This window comes from Osmia lignaria, chromosome 9, assembly GCF_051020975.1.
Source record: "Osmia lignaria lignaria isolate PbOS001 chromosome 9, iyOsmLign1, whole genome shotgun sequence".
NCBI classification, from domain to species: domain Eukaryota; kingdom Metazoa; phylum Arthropoda; class Insecta; order Hymenoptera; family Megachilidae; genus Osmia; species Osmia lignaria.
The window spans coordinates 578,928-596,179 of NC_135040.1; the positions used below are offsets into that span (position 1 = coordinate 578,928).

Genomic DNA, 17,252 nt, shown 5'->3' on the forward strand with positions numbered 1-17,252 from the left:
TGCCCAGAATCGACTCCTTGTTTGAATAAATGAAACATTAAATGCCCGGAATCGACTCCTCGCTTGAATAAATGAAACATTAAATGCCCAGAATCGACTCCTCGCTAGGATAAATGAAACCTTTGAAACCAAAGCCGACACCGCGACTGGTTTGGATTTCGATCTCTCTTGCTTTTCGCCAACTTTTAACATCAATTTTAGCAAGTAATTATAATTGAAACTATATCGTGTTTGGTACCACTTTACTCACAAAAATCTCACCAATGTGCTAGTAAAAGTTTCACTCAAAAAAAGTGAAAAATAAAAAAGTTTTTTGATTCAATTAGTATTAGTCACACCGATACGTTTTGGCTCTTTCCTTTGATCATCGGACCTCTCTCTTTCCGCCACTGTCTGTCCCTTTCTACGTTCACGCTTGGCTGGTCGTCGCGTGTAACCCGAGATTCGACACCTCGCTTGGATAAATGCAACCACTGGGTGTAACAGTACTTTTGTGTATTTTTTCTTACTTTCCACTCGTTTGGTAACGGGGAATTTTTAGGTTGTCTGACAAGAAACAGCGATAGATATCTGGTAGAAGTCTGCTTATATATTTTCGGATGAATCATACATCAAGGAACTTTTATTACCGGAATTAATATTCTTTAATTCAGAAAACGCGGAACGCCACTCTTGGCTTGTTATATAACAATTTATACCCGAATGTTAAAAGCTTTAGAAAACGCGGACGCCATTCCTGGCTCGTAGTACAACAATTTATACCGAATGTTAATAACTTTAGAAAACGCGGACGCCACTCCTGGCTCGTAGGACAACGCTTTGCTGAACGATCTATTGAAATAATCTCGGTTCTTGTGAGAATGAATAGAATCTAAGTAATTGGTTTATATATGAGATTATCAGAACGACGAGAGGTGTTGCCCTTGCGGGATAGAGTCTCACGTTTTTTGAAAGTCTCGAAGAGACTGATGTGCATAAAGTTTTTACGTTCCGTGATATCTAGGAAATGTCCAGAGGCACTTCCGTGGTCTCTTGGATTTTTCCCAGTGGTTCGTTCAGTACCGTGCTTTCCTCATACACAATAGATGGAACCTTTGCCGGAACGAGAATTGCACACTTGCCACCAGTAATGGGTAGGCATGCACTGTCTACGGTTTATATTTAGCTATCTTTTGAGATTTGACTGACAAGAACCGAAATTATCAACTTAACGCAACTGATGGTGTAATTCGTTACGTTGGGCGAGACTATGTTTGTTTGGAAGATCTTGGCACGTGACCTCGACGATTTCTCCGTTACTAACGAACAGTGACCTTGACGTTAATACTATTTTATTATATGAATATTTGAAAAGAATTATCTTGAATATATAAAACGCGAAGCACGAATCATATGTGCCACAAACCCAGGAGTCACAAACTGAGTCGCGGCACTGCTTCACGGAATCAGTATTTCACTGGTGTTAACGTGAACCGAATTAAGTGTAACTTAGAATTTGGATGTAATAAATTTTTTAAACTGATTACTACGACGAAACCTTGGTTATTCGCGAACGGGTATCCCTTGTAGCAGTGCCGCGGCTCAGTTTGTGCACGCGACTCCTCGGTTTGAGGCGCATACACGAAGACAGTAGATCGGCAGTTTGACGATTGTACTAAGTCGGTTTGACTCGCCGTCACGTACAGTTTCTCGCTCAACGGACCCTCGTATTTCGCATCTTAACGCTAGCGCTTTCGAACGTAGAGTGCTGGATCATCGATCCCGCATCGACCTCCTTCGATCGATCCTAGGTAGGGATCGATACCGCGTGGGGATCGATGCGCACGCATCTTGGGCGAGTGGGAATCGTTGTCGTTTAAGGGGTATGCCCCTACTGACCCGACTATATATGTATGTAACATAGTATATGGTTACATGGGTCCCAATCTCGGTTGCATATATCCAGGTTTTACTGTATGTGTTAGAGCTCTGAATAAGACAACTTCACATTGCTATGATCGACGCTCTTATCGTTTATCGACGCTTCAACATAAACGTACCTTTAGTGTCACAAGCCGCGACAAGTTCGACGAAACTCTGTGTACTTCTGTATTGATAATTTCAACGTATTGTAGCTGTGACGGCAGCCGGGAATTTAATATAACCTAATCGAATGTACTTAATCAGTAAATTAGGTTCGGTTAGGATAAAGCAATATTCTGGTCGCCGTCAGGCGATCACCTGTGTGACCGCATCGGCCAATAGTGCGCGATGATCTGGAATGCGTGTGCTTATCGACTTATCGACTACGACCAATCGTACCCGAATTCCTTAACCTCGTCAACTTCTCATCTCCCTATAGTACTCATCGCAGTATTCGAAAAATCCAACGCCGTCGAAATCCCGGTAAACACAAACCTAGAAGCAATTGCAGTCACAACACTATTCGCAGTTAAGATACACATATGCAACATATACCTCCCAAATAGCCATACTGTAAACCTAGCTGACTTAAAAACGCTTATAAATCAACTTCCAACACCCTTTATACTAATGGGCGAGTTCAATAACCACCATTATCTCTGCGGATCGTACAACATAGACGGCCGTGAAAAAATAAGGCTGTAGTTCCGAATACGACCGGTCGCCGATCAAGATGAAATTGGAGGGTTGGTTGGGAGCAGGTAGACGACCCTAAATATAAAGTGGTATCTTCGGCTTCCTATTAGTTTCCGAAATATTAATTAAAAACTTTCGTACAATACATAGAATTTTTCCTATACAGACGTAACTAACACTACCGTCTTCGCTGTAGCAACCGTCATCGTGAAGTGTCGAACAGCCGTTCACACCATAGCAATATCGTCTTCCGTTTCTATAGGGTGTACCATGTAAAATCCGTTTTTTTAGTTACATTACGTTATGTTTTATATTGTATTACTAATTCTTAAGGAATTAAACACATTTGATTTATAAGTAGATTAGGTTAGTCTAGTAATGATTCGGGAGGCGGCCGGCAACGCTACAACAGTCGTTGTATCTCTAAAGTTTTGAATAGGACACCCTATAGATAGTCAGGTTGGAACCCCCGCTGTGTCAACGGCTGTTCGGCACTTGACGATGTCAGCTTACTACAGCGAAGACGGTTATGTTAGTTACGTCTGTATAGGAAAAATTCGATGTATTGTACAAAAGTTTTTAATTAACTATCTCGGAAACTAATAGGAAGCCGAAGATACCACTTTATATTTGGGGTCCCCTCCCCCCTCCCCCTCCCCCTTAAAATTTCATCTTGATCGGCGACCGGTCGTATTCGGAACTTCATCCGAAAATAATTGAGAAATTACTAGAAGACCCCAACATCACTCTGTTCAACTCAGACAGTTCAACACATTTTACTGTAAGTACTGGGAAAATGAGTGCGATCGATCGCACTTTGTAGTAGCAAATTGACGCAATTCCTAGAATGGGAATCATTACTAGACCTCCATAACAGTGATCATTTTCCCATAAAAGTTACTTATTTAGATACTATCCCACAACTGCAGAACAAACCCACTGCCAAATGGAACATAAGAAAAATAGACTGGTGTATATACAAAACAATAATCACAAATACCCTCCAAGAAGCCCCAAATAGCGAAAGTGATCATAATAACATCAATCAAGAAATCGAACGACTGGAAACAACTATTAAAAAGGCAGCACAGTAATCCTCTGGTCCAATAAAACCAAAAAGTACAAAAAAAAGAAACACACCTTGGTGGAACGAAAATTGCCATGCAGCCATGAAAGAAAGCCAAAGGGCCTTCAACAAAGCAAAGATACGATCAACAACAGAAAACTTAGTGAACTTCAAAAAACTTCGAGACTCTAACAAAAGAAAGTAAAAGAAAATCTTGGCAATCATATATATCAACCATCATAAACAAAACCCTAACAAATACCCTGTGGAAAAAAATCAGAAACGTTAATGGAATAGAATTTTATACCGAAATCCAATTTTTCGACCTAGGAGATAACAAATTTATAACTAACTCACAGAATATAGCTGACACCCTTGCAGAGATATTCCAAAAAAATTCAAAAAATAAAAGCCGCGAAGAAAGAGTCCACATACCCTCGCCGTACCTCACATACCCAAGAAACGACAACAGCCACCCAGCAGATTCCGTTTCCGAATTCACTTTAAATTAAATCATAACACTGGAAGAGCTAATGAACACCCTCCGCACCACAAAAAATTCCGCTTCTGGGCCCGACAATATACCTAACAAAATGATAAAAAGATTGCCATAAATTGGCATCAACCATCTCCTCAAGATTTTCAACTACATTTAGATACATCAAGTATTCCCGGACAACTGGAGGAAAGCCACAGTTATACCCATACCTAAACCAACTAAAAATAAAAACAAACCTGAAATCTGTAGGCCGATCGCCTTAACAAACTGCATCTGTAAACTTCTAGAAAAAATAATTAATAAAAGGCTCAGATGGTTCCTCGAATCGAATAATATGCTATCACCTAACCAATACGGATTCAGACAGCACCGTTCGACTACCGACGTACTGTTAAATTTTTTAGAGACAAGCATATGTCAAGCATTTCTAAAGAACGAATTCCTCATTACAGTATGTTTGGACATTGAAAAGGCATATGACTCAATACCAAGGACTACAATCATCAATGCCCTTACCAAAACTAGACTAAACGGCAACATATTAGCTTCCATCAAAAACTTCCTTACATTTAGAACCATCCAAGTGAGAACGAACGGAACCCTCTCCAAACCAACCACCATACAATGGAGTACCACAAAATTTGGTAATGAGTGTTACGCTTTTCCTGATAGTAATCAACGACATTTTAAATAACATCAAGCCGCCAATCCAAGGAACCCTGTTTGCGGACGATCTAACAATAACCTGCAGCGGGAAAAACTTAACTACTACCATTGAACTCCTACAAGGAAGCATAAACGACCTTCTGTCATGGTCCGAAAAATCAGGACTCAAATTTTCCCCCCAAAAAACAAAATACAGCATCTTTTCTAGAAAATGCAAGAGAATCATACTTTCCCCTAAGCTCCATGTACGAAATACTGAAATCGAAAAAATAGACAGCATTAGAATACTTGGACTCATCTTTGACCATAAGCTAACGTGAGGGCCACATATGAAATATCTAAAAACCACATGAACAAAAAAAATGAACATCATAAACGCTTTGGCAAATAATAGCTGGGGAGCCGACCAAGAGATTATCATACAAACCTACCAGGCACTAATTAGATCCAAACTCGACTACGGGTTAATTGTTTATAACTCGGCTAAACCCAATACCCTGAAAACAATCGATTCAATTTATAATGCCGCTCTAAGAATAGCTACTGGAAGTTACAGGACTAGCCCAATAAATAGCATACTATTTGAATCAAAAGAACCATCATTAGAACAAAAAAGGAGATACCTAAGCTTAAAATACGTAGCCAAAATGTCCCCACTCCAAATAATCCCACCTACAATAACATATTTACAAATAGATATACTTACCTACAAACTAGAAAACCCAAGTCTCTAAACCCAGTCTATGGAAGAATTGCCAAATACGATAGTTCCACTGTGATCACATCGACACCAACCATTCCACGTAAATATAGGAAAACAACTCCCTGGACCTTAAAAATCCCAGAAACCAACGCCGACCTCGTAAAGCTCTCCAAAGATCAAATAGGCTGCATTGAATACAGATTTAACTTCCAACAACTATGCAACAAATACCCAAACCACCAAACGATATACACCGATGCATCAAAGACTGACTAGGAAGTCGGGGCCGCCGTCATCTGCGACAACACGACCAAAAAATACTACCTTCCAATAGTCACATCCATTTTTACAGCAGAAGCTTGGGCAGTTCTTGAAGCCCTTAACCACATACGAAATAACAATTTCCAATTTTCCATCATCCTCAGATTCTATGAGCGTAATCATGGTAATAGCAAATGTAAATCGCGAAACCAAACATGAAGTCATCTTAAACATCCAATATACCTATACGGACCTCATCAATAACAATCAATAATGGTAAACAATTAACCCTAGCCTGGGTTCCATCTCACCAAGGTGTCAAAGGAAACGAGGCAGCCGACACAGCCGCCAAAGAAGCAACAGCACTTCCGCCAGATGACACCCGCAGCCAAGTCTCACACCAAAACCTCATTGTCGTATTACGCCATATCGAACAACAAACATGGAATAAAATATGGACCACCTCTAAGAAAATAAAAACACACGACGTTACCCAAGACTTCTATCAAACAATGCCTAGCAGCAATATGAAAAGGAAAGACAGGATAATCATGGCCAGGTTTAGAACAGGTCACTGCAAACTCACACACGATTACCTAATTAAAAAAACAGAACCATCAATGTGCACTGTCTGCAAGAAAATCATCACTAGCAACCACCTACTATTTGAATGTAGAAGATACAACACCCAAAGACAAAAATATAGAATAACATCGACCGAACTCTTAACGACACAGAAGCACGTAGAAAATACCTTAAACTACTTAAAAGACATTAACATCTACCACTGCATATAACCGAAAGGAAACGAAGGAAACAGGTCCTAGTCGTCGCTAATGGTAATTAAAAAAAAAGTTCAAATTTTGGCAAGTAACGGTTTCATGGATATTTATTGCTGTTACGGCAAATTACGGTGAAAGAGGATTCGCTATGCGATAGCGTATACGTTCATGGTCGTGTGTGCGTCAGCTAGCGACCTTCGCTTACCTATTGTTTCTGTCAACAGCACCACGGCTACCATCCATATAATGGGTGAACTTAAAAATCAAACTTAATTGATTTCAATAATTTTGAATTATGATTTGCGTGGTCTGCCGTGTCACGGTGGCTGGAATATTAATTTAACCGAATTTATCTTAACTTAAACTACCGATTAGATTAAATATATTATAAAAATTTACATTTTGATTAACTTTTTTTCTCTTATCTGCCTAGGTTAGATTAGGTTATATTAGATTAATATTCCGGCCGCCACTAGGTATACAATTTAAAATTATTGAAATAAGTTAAGTTTGATTTTTATGTTCACCGGTTATGTAGAGGGTTGTCAAGCCCGGTGCCATTGTTTATAGAAATATTACTCAAGCAACGGTCACATATACTGCTACAGACACATACGTATAGGCAGAATTCACTGTAGTGGTAACGATATTTTTTCCACGAATATTTTCGAAACCAAGTAAGTCCGACATATCGGTTAGCGGAAAAAAGATGTCTAAAATGTCAAATTTTACAACATATTCAAAAATCATCGAAATCGAAGGAGAAGTGCCTTTTCTACAAGTTCACCAAGACTTTAAAATTTATACAGAAAAAAATAAAGAATTTCATATTTTGTGATTTAAACAGTTCTCTAATGTATATTTCTAATATATTTTCAGAAGCCATGATTTTGTTATATTTCCTCTTTTTTCACTTTTCGATTATATAAAATTTATGTAAATACTTCGATTAATAATACACAGAAAAATTTACGGCCATAATTAAACTCCTAATTAAACTAATAAAAATATAATTTTCCTGCTTGTCTATACAATCAATTTAAAGAGATGAGGCGCCGATCGACATCAAAGGTACCGCCGACAGTGTCGCCTCTTATATGTACTGTGCACCGCATTTGCGGCCTTCTCATGGGACATCTTGTCATCGGTGCACAGTGCAATACCTATTCTTTTGCGTTACGACGAATGTTTAAGGGCATAGACTCCTTGTGCCATGACCTGTATGCGTGCACTCACACAATCAACGGAAAGCATGCACATATACGCCATTCGTGAGAGAGACACTCGATTTCGTAGATTCCATTTTTCGTCTCGATAATTGCATAAATGAAATTTTCGCGGGTACAGCACACAGGGGTAGACTTCGCTACAGGTCGGTCACAGATGCGGCAACACTGCAACAGAACTCTCAAATGATGTGATTTGGCAACTATGCAACCTCATTTTCGTTTCTTATTCTGCATAATGACGTTAGATGTCACACCGTCAAATGTCGAATTTCTCAATTATGTGTTTTCACGATTGCCCGATTCTTTCCAATGGCGCTTACATCGATTCGAAGGAGGCCTCGAAGGAGTCTGTGCCCTTAAGGGAGTACACACGGGTAATGCAGCGAGGTGACATTACCGGCAAAAATGGGCCTATTAATGGGTTTACGGGAATCGGTTATTTGTCCTTATATGAAAACACTTAGGGCTGGGTGAGGGCTCATTCGAAAGAGGAAGGTCCAATGCAGGGGGCTCAACCGATGGTTTAACGAGATTGTGTTAATATCTAATAATATGAGTGTCCAAAGTAGAGGAAAAATTGAGAAAATACGCCCGCTGAATCCAAGTACATTTTAGGTAACTATAAGAGTTTTATGACTAAAACGATTTGTTGAGCCCCCTTCATTGAACCTTCCTCTTTCGAATGAGCCCTTATTCAGCTCAAGAACTTCTCATATAAGGACGAATAACCGATTCCCGTAAAAGCATTCCCAAAGACGAGTTCCGCCATTATCTGGATACTACAGAGCAAGTCACGTGACAAATTTAGTTCAGCTAGTAGTTATAAGGTGGCGTCTAAGTAGAAAGGCTGCCGATTTGGAATCGTAGTCAGAATTAAGCGTTAGCTTGATTACGTCACTCGAACTGTGCTGCGAAGGCAAGCGAAAAAGGCAACATCGCTCGAACGCTGAGTGGGACGCACTACAGTCATGCTGTCCTTCTCTCATTCTGAATGTTGAGATTGTCCCTTTTCGCTACGTTTTAACTGCGGCCCGCCTGGATTTTCCACAGCGCCCCATAACCTCGCCCCATTCAAACTATATCGTGTTTGGTATCATTTTAATTAGAAAAATTTCACCAATGCGCTAGTAAAAGTTTCAGTAACAAAAAGTCAAAAATAAAAAAGTTTTATAATTGAATTAGTATTAGTCACACCGATACGTTTCGGCTCTTTCCTTTGATCATTAGACCTCTCTCTCTCTCCTCCACTGTCTGTCCCTTTCTACGTTCATGCTTGGCTGGTTGTCGCATCTAATTCGAGATTCGACAACTCGGCCGGATGTATGCAACGTCTGGTTCCCAATCTCTGTTGCGTATATTCAGCTTTTACTGTATATGTAGACGCGAGGTCCCTCCATTTATTAGTTCTAATAGTACCATAGTACTTTTTTATGCAGAATGTTTCAAGGAGTTGGCACAAGAAAAAAAAAATGCAATTCCATTTAAATAAAAAGTGAATTTGCATTTTTTGAGTGCATCGTTGCATTCACGGAGAACATGAAATCACAGAAAAATAGACATTATCATACTATTGAACTTTTACATAAACAGCTTTTTTCTATCTCTTACCAAATTCAAGATATAACCCGTCAAAAATTGCATGACGTATCCTGTATATTTTTATTAATTAAAAAACATTTATTTAAAGAAGTTAATAACTTTTTCTACAAAATTTCTCAGATTGCACGCTCCTTCGGTTCTTCAGAGTAGGCATATATTTTTCAGCAGCGAGGGGTGCTACGGTGCGCTATATAAAATCCACGCGTTCAGTCAGTCAGAATTTATCGGAGCGGGACAATTCTATCATTCGGGTTGAAAGAAGGATAGCATGATCACCCTACATCTCACTCTAACCACGCGCCAATGTTTCGCTTTCGTTCTTCAGGCGGATCGTCGCGATGCCTCTGGCGAGAAGAGCGTTTGAATGTGTTTGTAAAAATACTTGAGGCACTGTTGCCTTCCTAGATCGTGTTGCGCGCACGCTAGCTGAGAATTAAACCTTTCAAGTTCGTAACAGACCACGCAAATGGCTCCACCAGGCCCAACGAGAAAACTTCTGTAATACCGACGTCTACCCCCTTAAGGCTTCGTTTTCGAGTTATTAATGAAAAACACTGTCCAATCAGAGCGTGCGTAGAGCGCGGGCGAAAAAACTGCTGTAATACCGATGTCCCGAATCGGAGAGGTCACGTGCCGTGTCTACCCCCTTAATATGTGGCTTGCTGTTTCAGAAATACCTGGCGCTACAGGAGGAGCATTACGCATTAAAGGAGATCTGTAGTGAGCAAGAACGAACTCTGGAGGAACTTGGGGGACAATTGAGCACGGCCAAATTGGTAGCCGTCGAATTACGCGAGGCCGCTGACAACGCTCAACAGCAGCAACAGCAGCAAGATGGCGCAGCAACGTGGGCGAACGATCGTCTGGTCAGCCATTGCAAAAGCTGCAACCGTGAGTTCAACATCACTCGTCGCAAGGTAATCAAACTTTTTAATTGCCCCCACACCTTCTACCTCGGCTCCACCGCCTCTTTCACTCAGTCTCGTGCAGAGACTCGACTGAAAAGCTTCCGTGACACACTTAATCGTTCAATTATCCTTGCCACCCTGAAAATTACTAGTTTTACGGTCCAGATTTCTCCGGCTCTGCTGTTTAAACCGTTCGCGATTCAAACTTGTATGCCTTGAATGATGCTGACGGTGTTGAGAGGTTTTAACGTCACGTAGTTACGCCTCTTCGACCTCGTCCACCTAGCTTAAAGGTCGGAATCGCGTGCGTCAGTGAGCAGTTTGATGCATGACAGTTCTGTTATTAGAGATAACACACCGTATTAGCATTAAAGCTCGCAATTACAAGCGGTTTGTTTCTCGTTTGTTCGTGTTCTCTACTTGCTGGATGTCAGAATAATTGAAGAGATCCCTAAGGAAATTTCAGATTAGATTTTTGTTGAGAGTGTGATACATTTCTATATACATACGTATTATATTCTTATTTTTGTTAAGTGCTGCCCTCACAGCAGAGTGGTAGTATAGCGCGTTAGTGAGAACAATGCACGCAGTTTTGTTATAGATATGGTCGCGTGCGAACTCTTTATTAGTGTTTTTTCATAATGTATTATTTTTTGCATTATTGACCCTTTGTTGCATTGTTTTGCAAATATATTACATAAAATAATATACTAATAGATACTTGTATTTTATCAAATATAAAGGAATCACATTGTGAGAGTTGAAGAATAATTTGAAAAATTATGCAACCAAGGGTTAGTTACTTTTTCAAGTTTATTACATTATTTATTTTTATAATCTTTGTTCAGTGCGTGCGGATATGTGTAATACTCGTACGCTTCGAGTGATAAATTAATATTACTCGAATATTTGTGGGTGGTGCGAAAAATAAGTAGAATGCCACGAATAACGTTTAACTACGTTTAACTTTAACAGTTTAGTTAGTTTATTTCTACGTTTGATTTTGACAGCGTTCCGTTTCGAAGAACGATACTTATTAGAATGTCTGGTGTATGTACAGGTATCGGATTTATATAGTAATTTTGTGTAGTCGGTAACAGCCAATCAGGGCTGCTGGTCAAGTCTGTAAGGGTGGCTAGAACGTCACCAGCGCAGGTATATGACCGATGGCGTTTTTAGTGAACGTTGCAAAGGTCGCACTTTTGCTAATGAGTGCATGGCACTGACCGTCATGAAGTGGTATTTCCGGGAATTTCTAGATTTAACTTAAATTATTTTACGAGCATAGTTTCGTGGAAATGTCTTTTGACCGCTTTGGGAAACGTTTAGTTTTGTATGGATAGGTTTTACCTGGTAATTCTCACAGTAACGTATATAGAAAATTTTGGATGGGTTCATATGATTGTTGCAACGCAACAATCTTAAAAAGGAAAACTTTTTTTGAAAATCTTCTTTAATACTTTTAATACTACAACAATTATATTGTTCGACAGTTGTATAAACTTGTAATATTCAATGCACTGTGCTGACAGATTTTTATACGCCTAATACGAATTTGAAAATCGTTTCACATTGGTATTTTTAGTTATTGAGACAGTAAGTTTCGAAAACAAAATTGTAAATTTTCTATTTTGAAAATGTTTTGCGCTTAAAGTTATTCGATTGTTTTTTATGACAGTAATTATTGAGATTAGGTTACACCTTTGATAAGAATATAATATTTATTGAATGGAGAATATAATGGTTAATAATATAAACTGTGTTTCGCTAGTTTTCGCTGCGCACACTTCGCTTGCAACGACACCATACCATACAACCGCTCTCTTAATGAGGGCAGCACTTCTAGAATCTATGAGAATGTAATATATAGAAATGTACCACACTCTCAACAACCTTACCGATTTTGATGAAATTTAAATATATTCTACAACTCAACATTTTGAACAACTTTTTCCTATACATATAACCGCCGCTCGGCCTTAGTTTTCGAGATATTTTCTAAAAACTGTCGAAACTAACACATTGAATTCTGGCCATCCGTGAGCGTCCGTGACAACGTACACTGAGTTGCATTGAACTTGTTGCAGTGAAGTTGGCTACAAATTCACTAACACATTCACGCCGCGTCGCGGGATGGTTTGGGAAGGGGGCCTCTTCCGGCAACGGGATAGATCGATTATCGATCTTCGATACACCGGTGCTCGGGGTCGATGGGGCTGGCGGATATCCCGCGATGACGGGTGGGCTGAGGTCTTCGGGCTCGGCGACAGATGGCTCCGGGTGGACGTTTGCATGGTCCAGGCAGCTTTGGCTCTTTCCTCGGAGTCCCATGTTGCTCCGTTTCCTCGGAGGACGGTTAGGAGTCTGTCGCCGGCCTCGTAGCTCCTGCTGTGGGTGTTCCTTGTCCGTCTTCTTTTGCCTCCATCGGCCCGACACCGGTGAACAGGGGGAAAGGGTTAGGTGAGGGAAGGGTTGCGGGTGGTTTTGAGGTGGAGGTGTAACGTGGGGGAAAGCGCAGCGATTGTAACGGGGGGGCACGGGTGTCACCACGTTACAATTTATATATATATTTATATGTATGAACTACAACTTAGACTGAACTTAACAATTATCTTTTCTATCGATCACAATGGATATTTTTTAGTCTAGATCCTTGCACACAATGGCGTCTCAGAACAGAGAAGAGAAAAAAAAATGTTACCAACCTAAGGATATGGTGTCCTTTTTTATTTCAATACCAACAAATTATAAAGTAACAACTTTACGATTTTTCCTAAGAATGACAAAATATTTTCAGCGTTTTAAAATATAACTTTCTATTCTACTTACTTCCCGACAGAAGTTGGTCCAATCAACGACACTGCGAGCAGATAAACACCGAAAAAAAGCGAAAACTTTAATGCTTCATAACTTTTGAACGGATTGCGACCGCCACGTTTCTTAAGGTCAAGGTTACTCAGGGTCATGACCTTGACAACATATATCAAGGTCAGGATCATCGGCGACTGGGGACTTTTTGTGCATAATTACCGAATAAACAGTTGACAATCACAAAACCGTTAAATCTATAACAGACCTGAGTTGCATTGAACTTGTCGCAGTGAAGTTGGCTACAAATTCATTAACACATTCACGCTGCGTCGGTGAGACGATGGGCGAGATAGGCTCACCGACGCGGCGTGAATGTGTTAGTGAATTTGTAACCAACTTCACTGCGACAAGTTCAATGCAACTCAGAGTACGCATTAGTATGGGATCGCCGCTTTTCTACTGTTTCTGCAGGCAACAGCACGGGGACCAATGACCAATATATACCTTGTGTACTTCTGCATTCATGATTTCAATGTATCGTAGCTATGATGGCAGCTGGGAATTTAACATAGCCTAACCTAACCCAATCTACTCTACCTAATCAGTGAATTAAGTTAGGTTAGAGCAAAGTGATATTCTGGTCGTCTGACGGCGACCAGACACACATGCTGAGATTCAAAATCATGAAAATTAGTTAAATTTAATTTTTAAGCCCACCCGTAACATATGTATATAGTGTATACATTGATGTCGGTCGCCGTGCTGCTGCCTGCAAAAACAGTAGAAAAGTGGCGATCCCATACTAATGCGTACGTTGTCACGGACACACACGGACGGCCAGAATTCAATGTATTAATTTCAACAGTTTTTTGAAAATATCTCGAAAACTAAGGCCGAGCGGCGGTTATATGTATAGGAAAAAGTTGTTCAAAATGTCTAATTTTACAACATATTTAAATTTCATCAAAATCGGTGAGGTGTAACCTAATCTCAATAATTACTGACAATTATCCTATGAATTCTTACAAATAAAATTAAACAATTTGTTAATGTTTTTCTCGGAAACAGTAAATATGAAAAAAAGTGATACTGTTTTCTTTATAAGCAACGTGTCGATGCATATAAATCTTTCATCTTTACACTACTTTTTAGGGAAAGTAAGTAGATGACTATATTTTAAATGGTGTATATATTTTAGCGTATATCGAAACAAATTCAACGATGTACCATATGATAATCTTCTGACTCACCCAAGGACAAAAAAAAGAAATATTTTGAATATTTCGTATTACTGTACTTATTGGTATTTCTTATTGATATATTTACATTTCCTGTTCAGTATAAGTTACATTAGCTAGAAAGCACTATTGGTGGTTTCATGTTATAATTAGATTTGTGTTATTAGTGTTAGAGTGTTTACTTCTATTACAAGCTGTACAGAATTGGGGAAACTTCCGAAAGGCCCCCCCCCCACCCTACGACAACCAAACTTCGGATTTATAGTAATTCAGGGACGAGAAATCGAATGAGACCATTTTCAGAACTGGCAAATAAACCGTACTCGAGATATACAGGGTATTCTAAAAGTGTGGGACCCCCCCTATTATCTCCATAAGAACGCATTTCCACGGAAAATGACTAAAACAAAAGTTGTAGGGATCGTAAAGTATTATCTTGTAGTGACCTTGAACTTAACGTTATCCAGACACGGCCGTGCCAATTATCGTTTTCGGGTAAGGAAAACCCAACACTTGACCCGTTGTCGGCGTAAGAAATGTTGAATTAGGGACGAAAAAGCTACCCTGAGTGGGTTAGCGACTACACCCACCAGGCGCCTTACGTCTAACCTAAACCTAACCTAACCTAACCCTAACCTGCAAGGTTAAGTTTAAGGTCAGTACAAGATAATACTTTACGACCCCTACAACTTTTGTTTTATTCATTTTCCGTGGAAATGCGTTCTTATCGAGATAATAGGGGGGTCCCACACTTCTAGAATACCCAGTATATCTCGAGAACGGTTTATTTGCCAGTTCTGAAAATGGTCTCATTCGATTTCTCGTCCCTCAATTACTATAAATCCGAAGTTTGGTTGTCCTGGGGGGGGGCTTTCGGAAGTATACCCGAAAAGAAGATAGATATAACGTCTACAACGCAGATCTAATCATAATATAAAACAACCAAAAGTACTTACCAACTAACGTAAGTTGTATTAAACACGAAATGTAAGTATATCAGTACTAAGAAATAGTGCTAAGTACAGTAATATACGGAAGATTTAAATGCATCATTACGTTGCTTATAAAAAACAACATCACTTTTCTTCATGCGTATCTACGGGAAAAAACGCTGGCTAGTAATTCTCTGAACACGTTGTATAAACTAATCGGGTTTGGTAGCCTTTAAAGGCAACTAATCCAGACGAGCTTGTCGGTATTTGAATCAAACCAAATTGATATTTCGTATTAAGTATAGGGGAAGGTGGTGCAAGACGGGGTAGTGAAGATTTATTAATGAATAAAACACAGGTTTTTCCAATTAATGAATCCACTTTAATTTTGTATTATTCTTTGATAACACTGTCCAACAAAGGGTATAGGCGGATAAGATGGTCAAAAGTGCCCCCAAACCAAATTCGACTTGCTATGAACCATTCGATAGGTGATAAAAAGAAAAAAATAGTCTGTGCCAAGTTTCAACTCTGTATCTGATCTGGGAGGGTAGTTATGGGTAAAAATGTAATTGCGAAGTTTTTGGCCAATTTCTCCTATTTAATGACATTCGAAAATTCTGAAAAAAATTAGAGACATTTCTATTTATGAGGCACATATTACAGAATTTTTTCCGATTTTTAGATTGAAAACTGAAGCCGTGAAAAATCAAAAACGTCAAAAAATGCTGAAAAATGGCGATTTTGGATTGAAGGAGATGAGGTCCTACGATCATGTTTTTTTTATAAGTGTATATTATTGATATTATCATCCTCAATTTTTTTCAGATATTTTGGTAAGATGCGCCATAGTTAAAAAAATTAAAAACCGATTTCTTCACTGTTTTTTGCGTGTTAGAGTTACTTATTCGGCGAATTTTCGTCTGTTATTTATCAAATACATGGTATATACACTGTTCAATGTTTTTACATGCAGTGGAATAGAATAGGAATGAAACTAAATAAACCTAATTGATAAAAGTACGTTACGTCCGTTATATTTCAAATGATTGAAGTTATTTTCAACGGCTGCTAAACCGCTGGAAGCTTCTTTTCGTAGGTTCGAGTTCGTTCAGACTCAATCTTTTTTTTTTGGAAATACATTTTTTCAAACTTTTACCTACATGACAATCGTTAATATACTTGTTTACAAATGTTTCAATAATATTTTTTTAATATTTTAATCTGTAATATACGTAAATACCATTTTGAAGTACTTTCTATTCTACCGTTTCTCTTGTCATGTATTTTGTCAGTTGCAGTATTGTTTAATATTTTTCATTATCTTTAACAATTCTGGATAAGTAGTCTCAGTGAAGATAACCCGTCATGTCCTATTGATAATAATATAATATTGATAATAGTAAAAAGTATTATTGAAACATTTGTAAACAAGTACATTAATGATTGTCATGTAGGTAGAAGTTTGAAAAATGTATTTCCAAAAAAAAAAAAGGTTGAGTCTGAGCGGACTCGAACCTACGATAAAATAATTTTTAACAAAAAACAAATCCGACTTCGAAATGCACTAAAAAGTGTAAAATAATTTCTATTTCATTTATACCAATATTCCATAGCTATTACTAATATCTACTTAATCGTTAAATAGGGTACCAAATACATTTCAAAGTTTTCGGAGGTGGCGCAAAATTAAAAACTTTTCCTCTACTAGGAAGATCCTAACTCGGGCGTCGGCAACCTATGATAAATGACCCATTTGATAATTGCAAGTAAACAATATTCAACGGGAATCAACATACCCATTGCGAATTAACTATACTGCAGTTCACGAGTGACCGAACTTAACTCGCGCAGCTAGTGACCTAGTGAGACTTACCAGGAAACTGAATATGTGTTGTAATATACAGGGTGTCCCAGAACTCATTTTCACCCAGTGAAGGGGTGGTACAAAAAAGTTGTT

At 38.9% G+C, this 17,252-nt stretch overlaps 1 protein-coding gene across 15 annotated transcripts in view; it reads left to right on the forward strand.

Moving 5' to 3' along the window:
• The window catches only part of LOC117609905 (protein RUFY3), a 161,298-nt gene that overhangs the window by 19,831 nt on the left and 124,215 nt on the right, over nucleotides 1–17,252 (forward strand). For 10 of the 15 annotated variants that reach the window (XR_013062762.1, XM_076690197.1, XM_076690195.1 and 7 more), the window contains exon 11: nucleotides 10,075–10,320. Coding sequence is in view for 14 of the 15 variants with exons in the window: in XM_076690197.1 (XP_076546312.1) it covers nucleotides 10,075–10,320 (246 nt within the window). In the remaining variant the exon portion in view is untranslated. Of the gene's footprint in view, nucleotides 1–10,074; nucleotides 10,321–12,955; nucleotides 13,369–15,977; nucleotides 17,228–17,252 lie in introns of those variants that run through there. The other 5 variants (XM_076690198.1, XM_076690202.1, XM_076690200.1 and 2 more) reach the window with 5 other exon arrangements.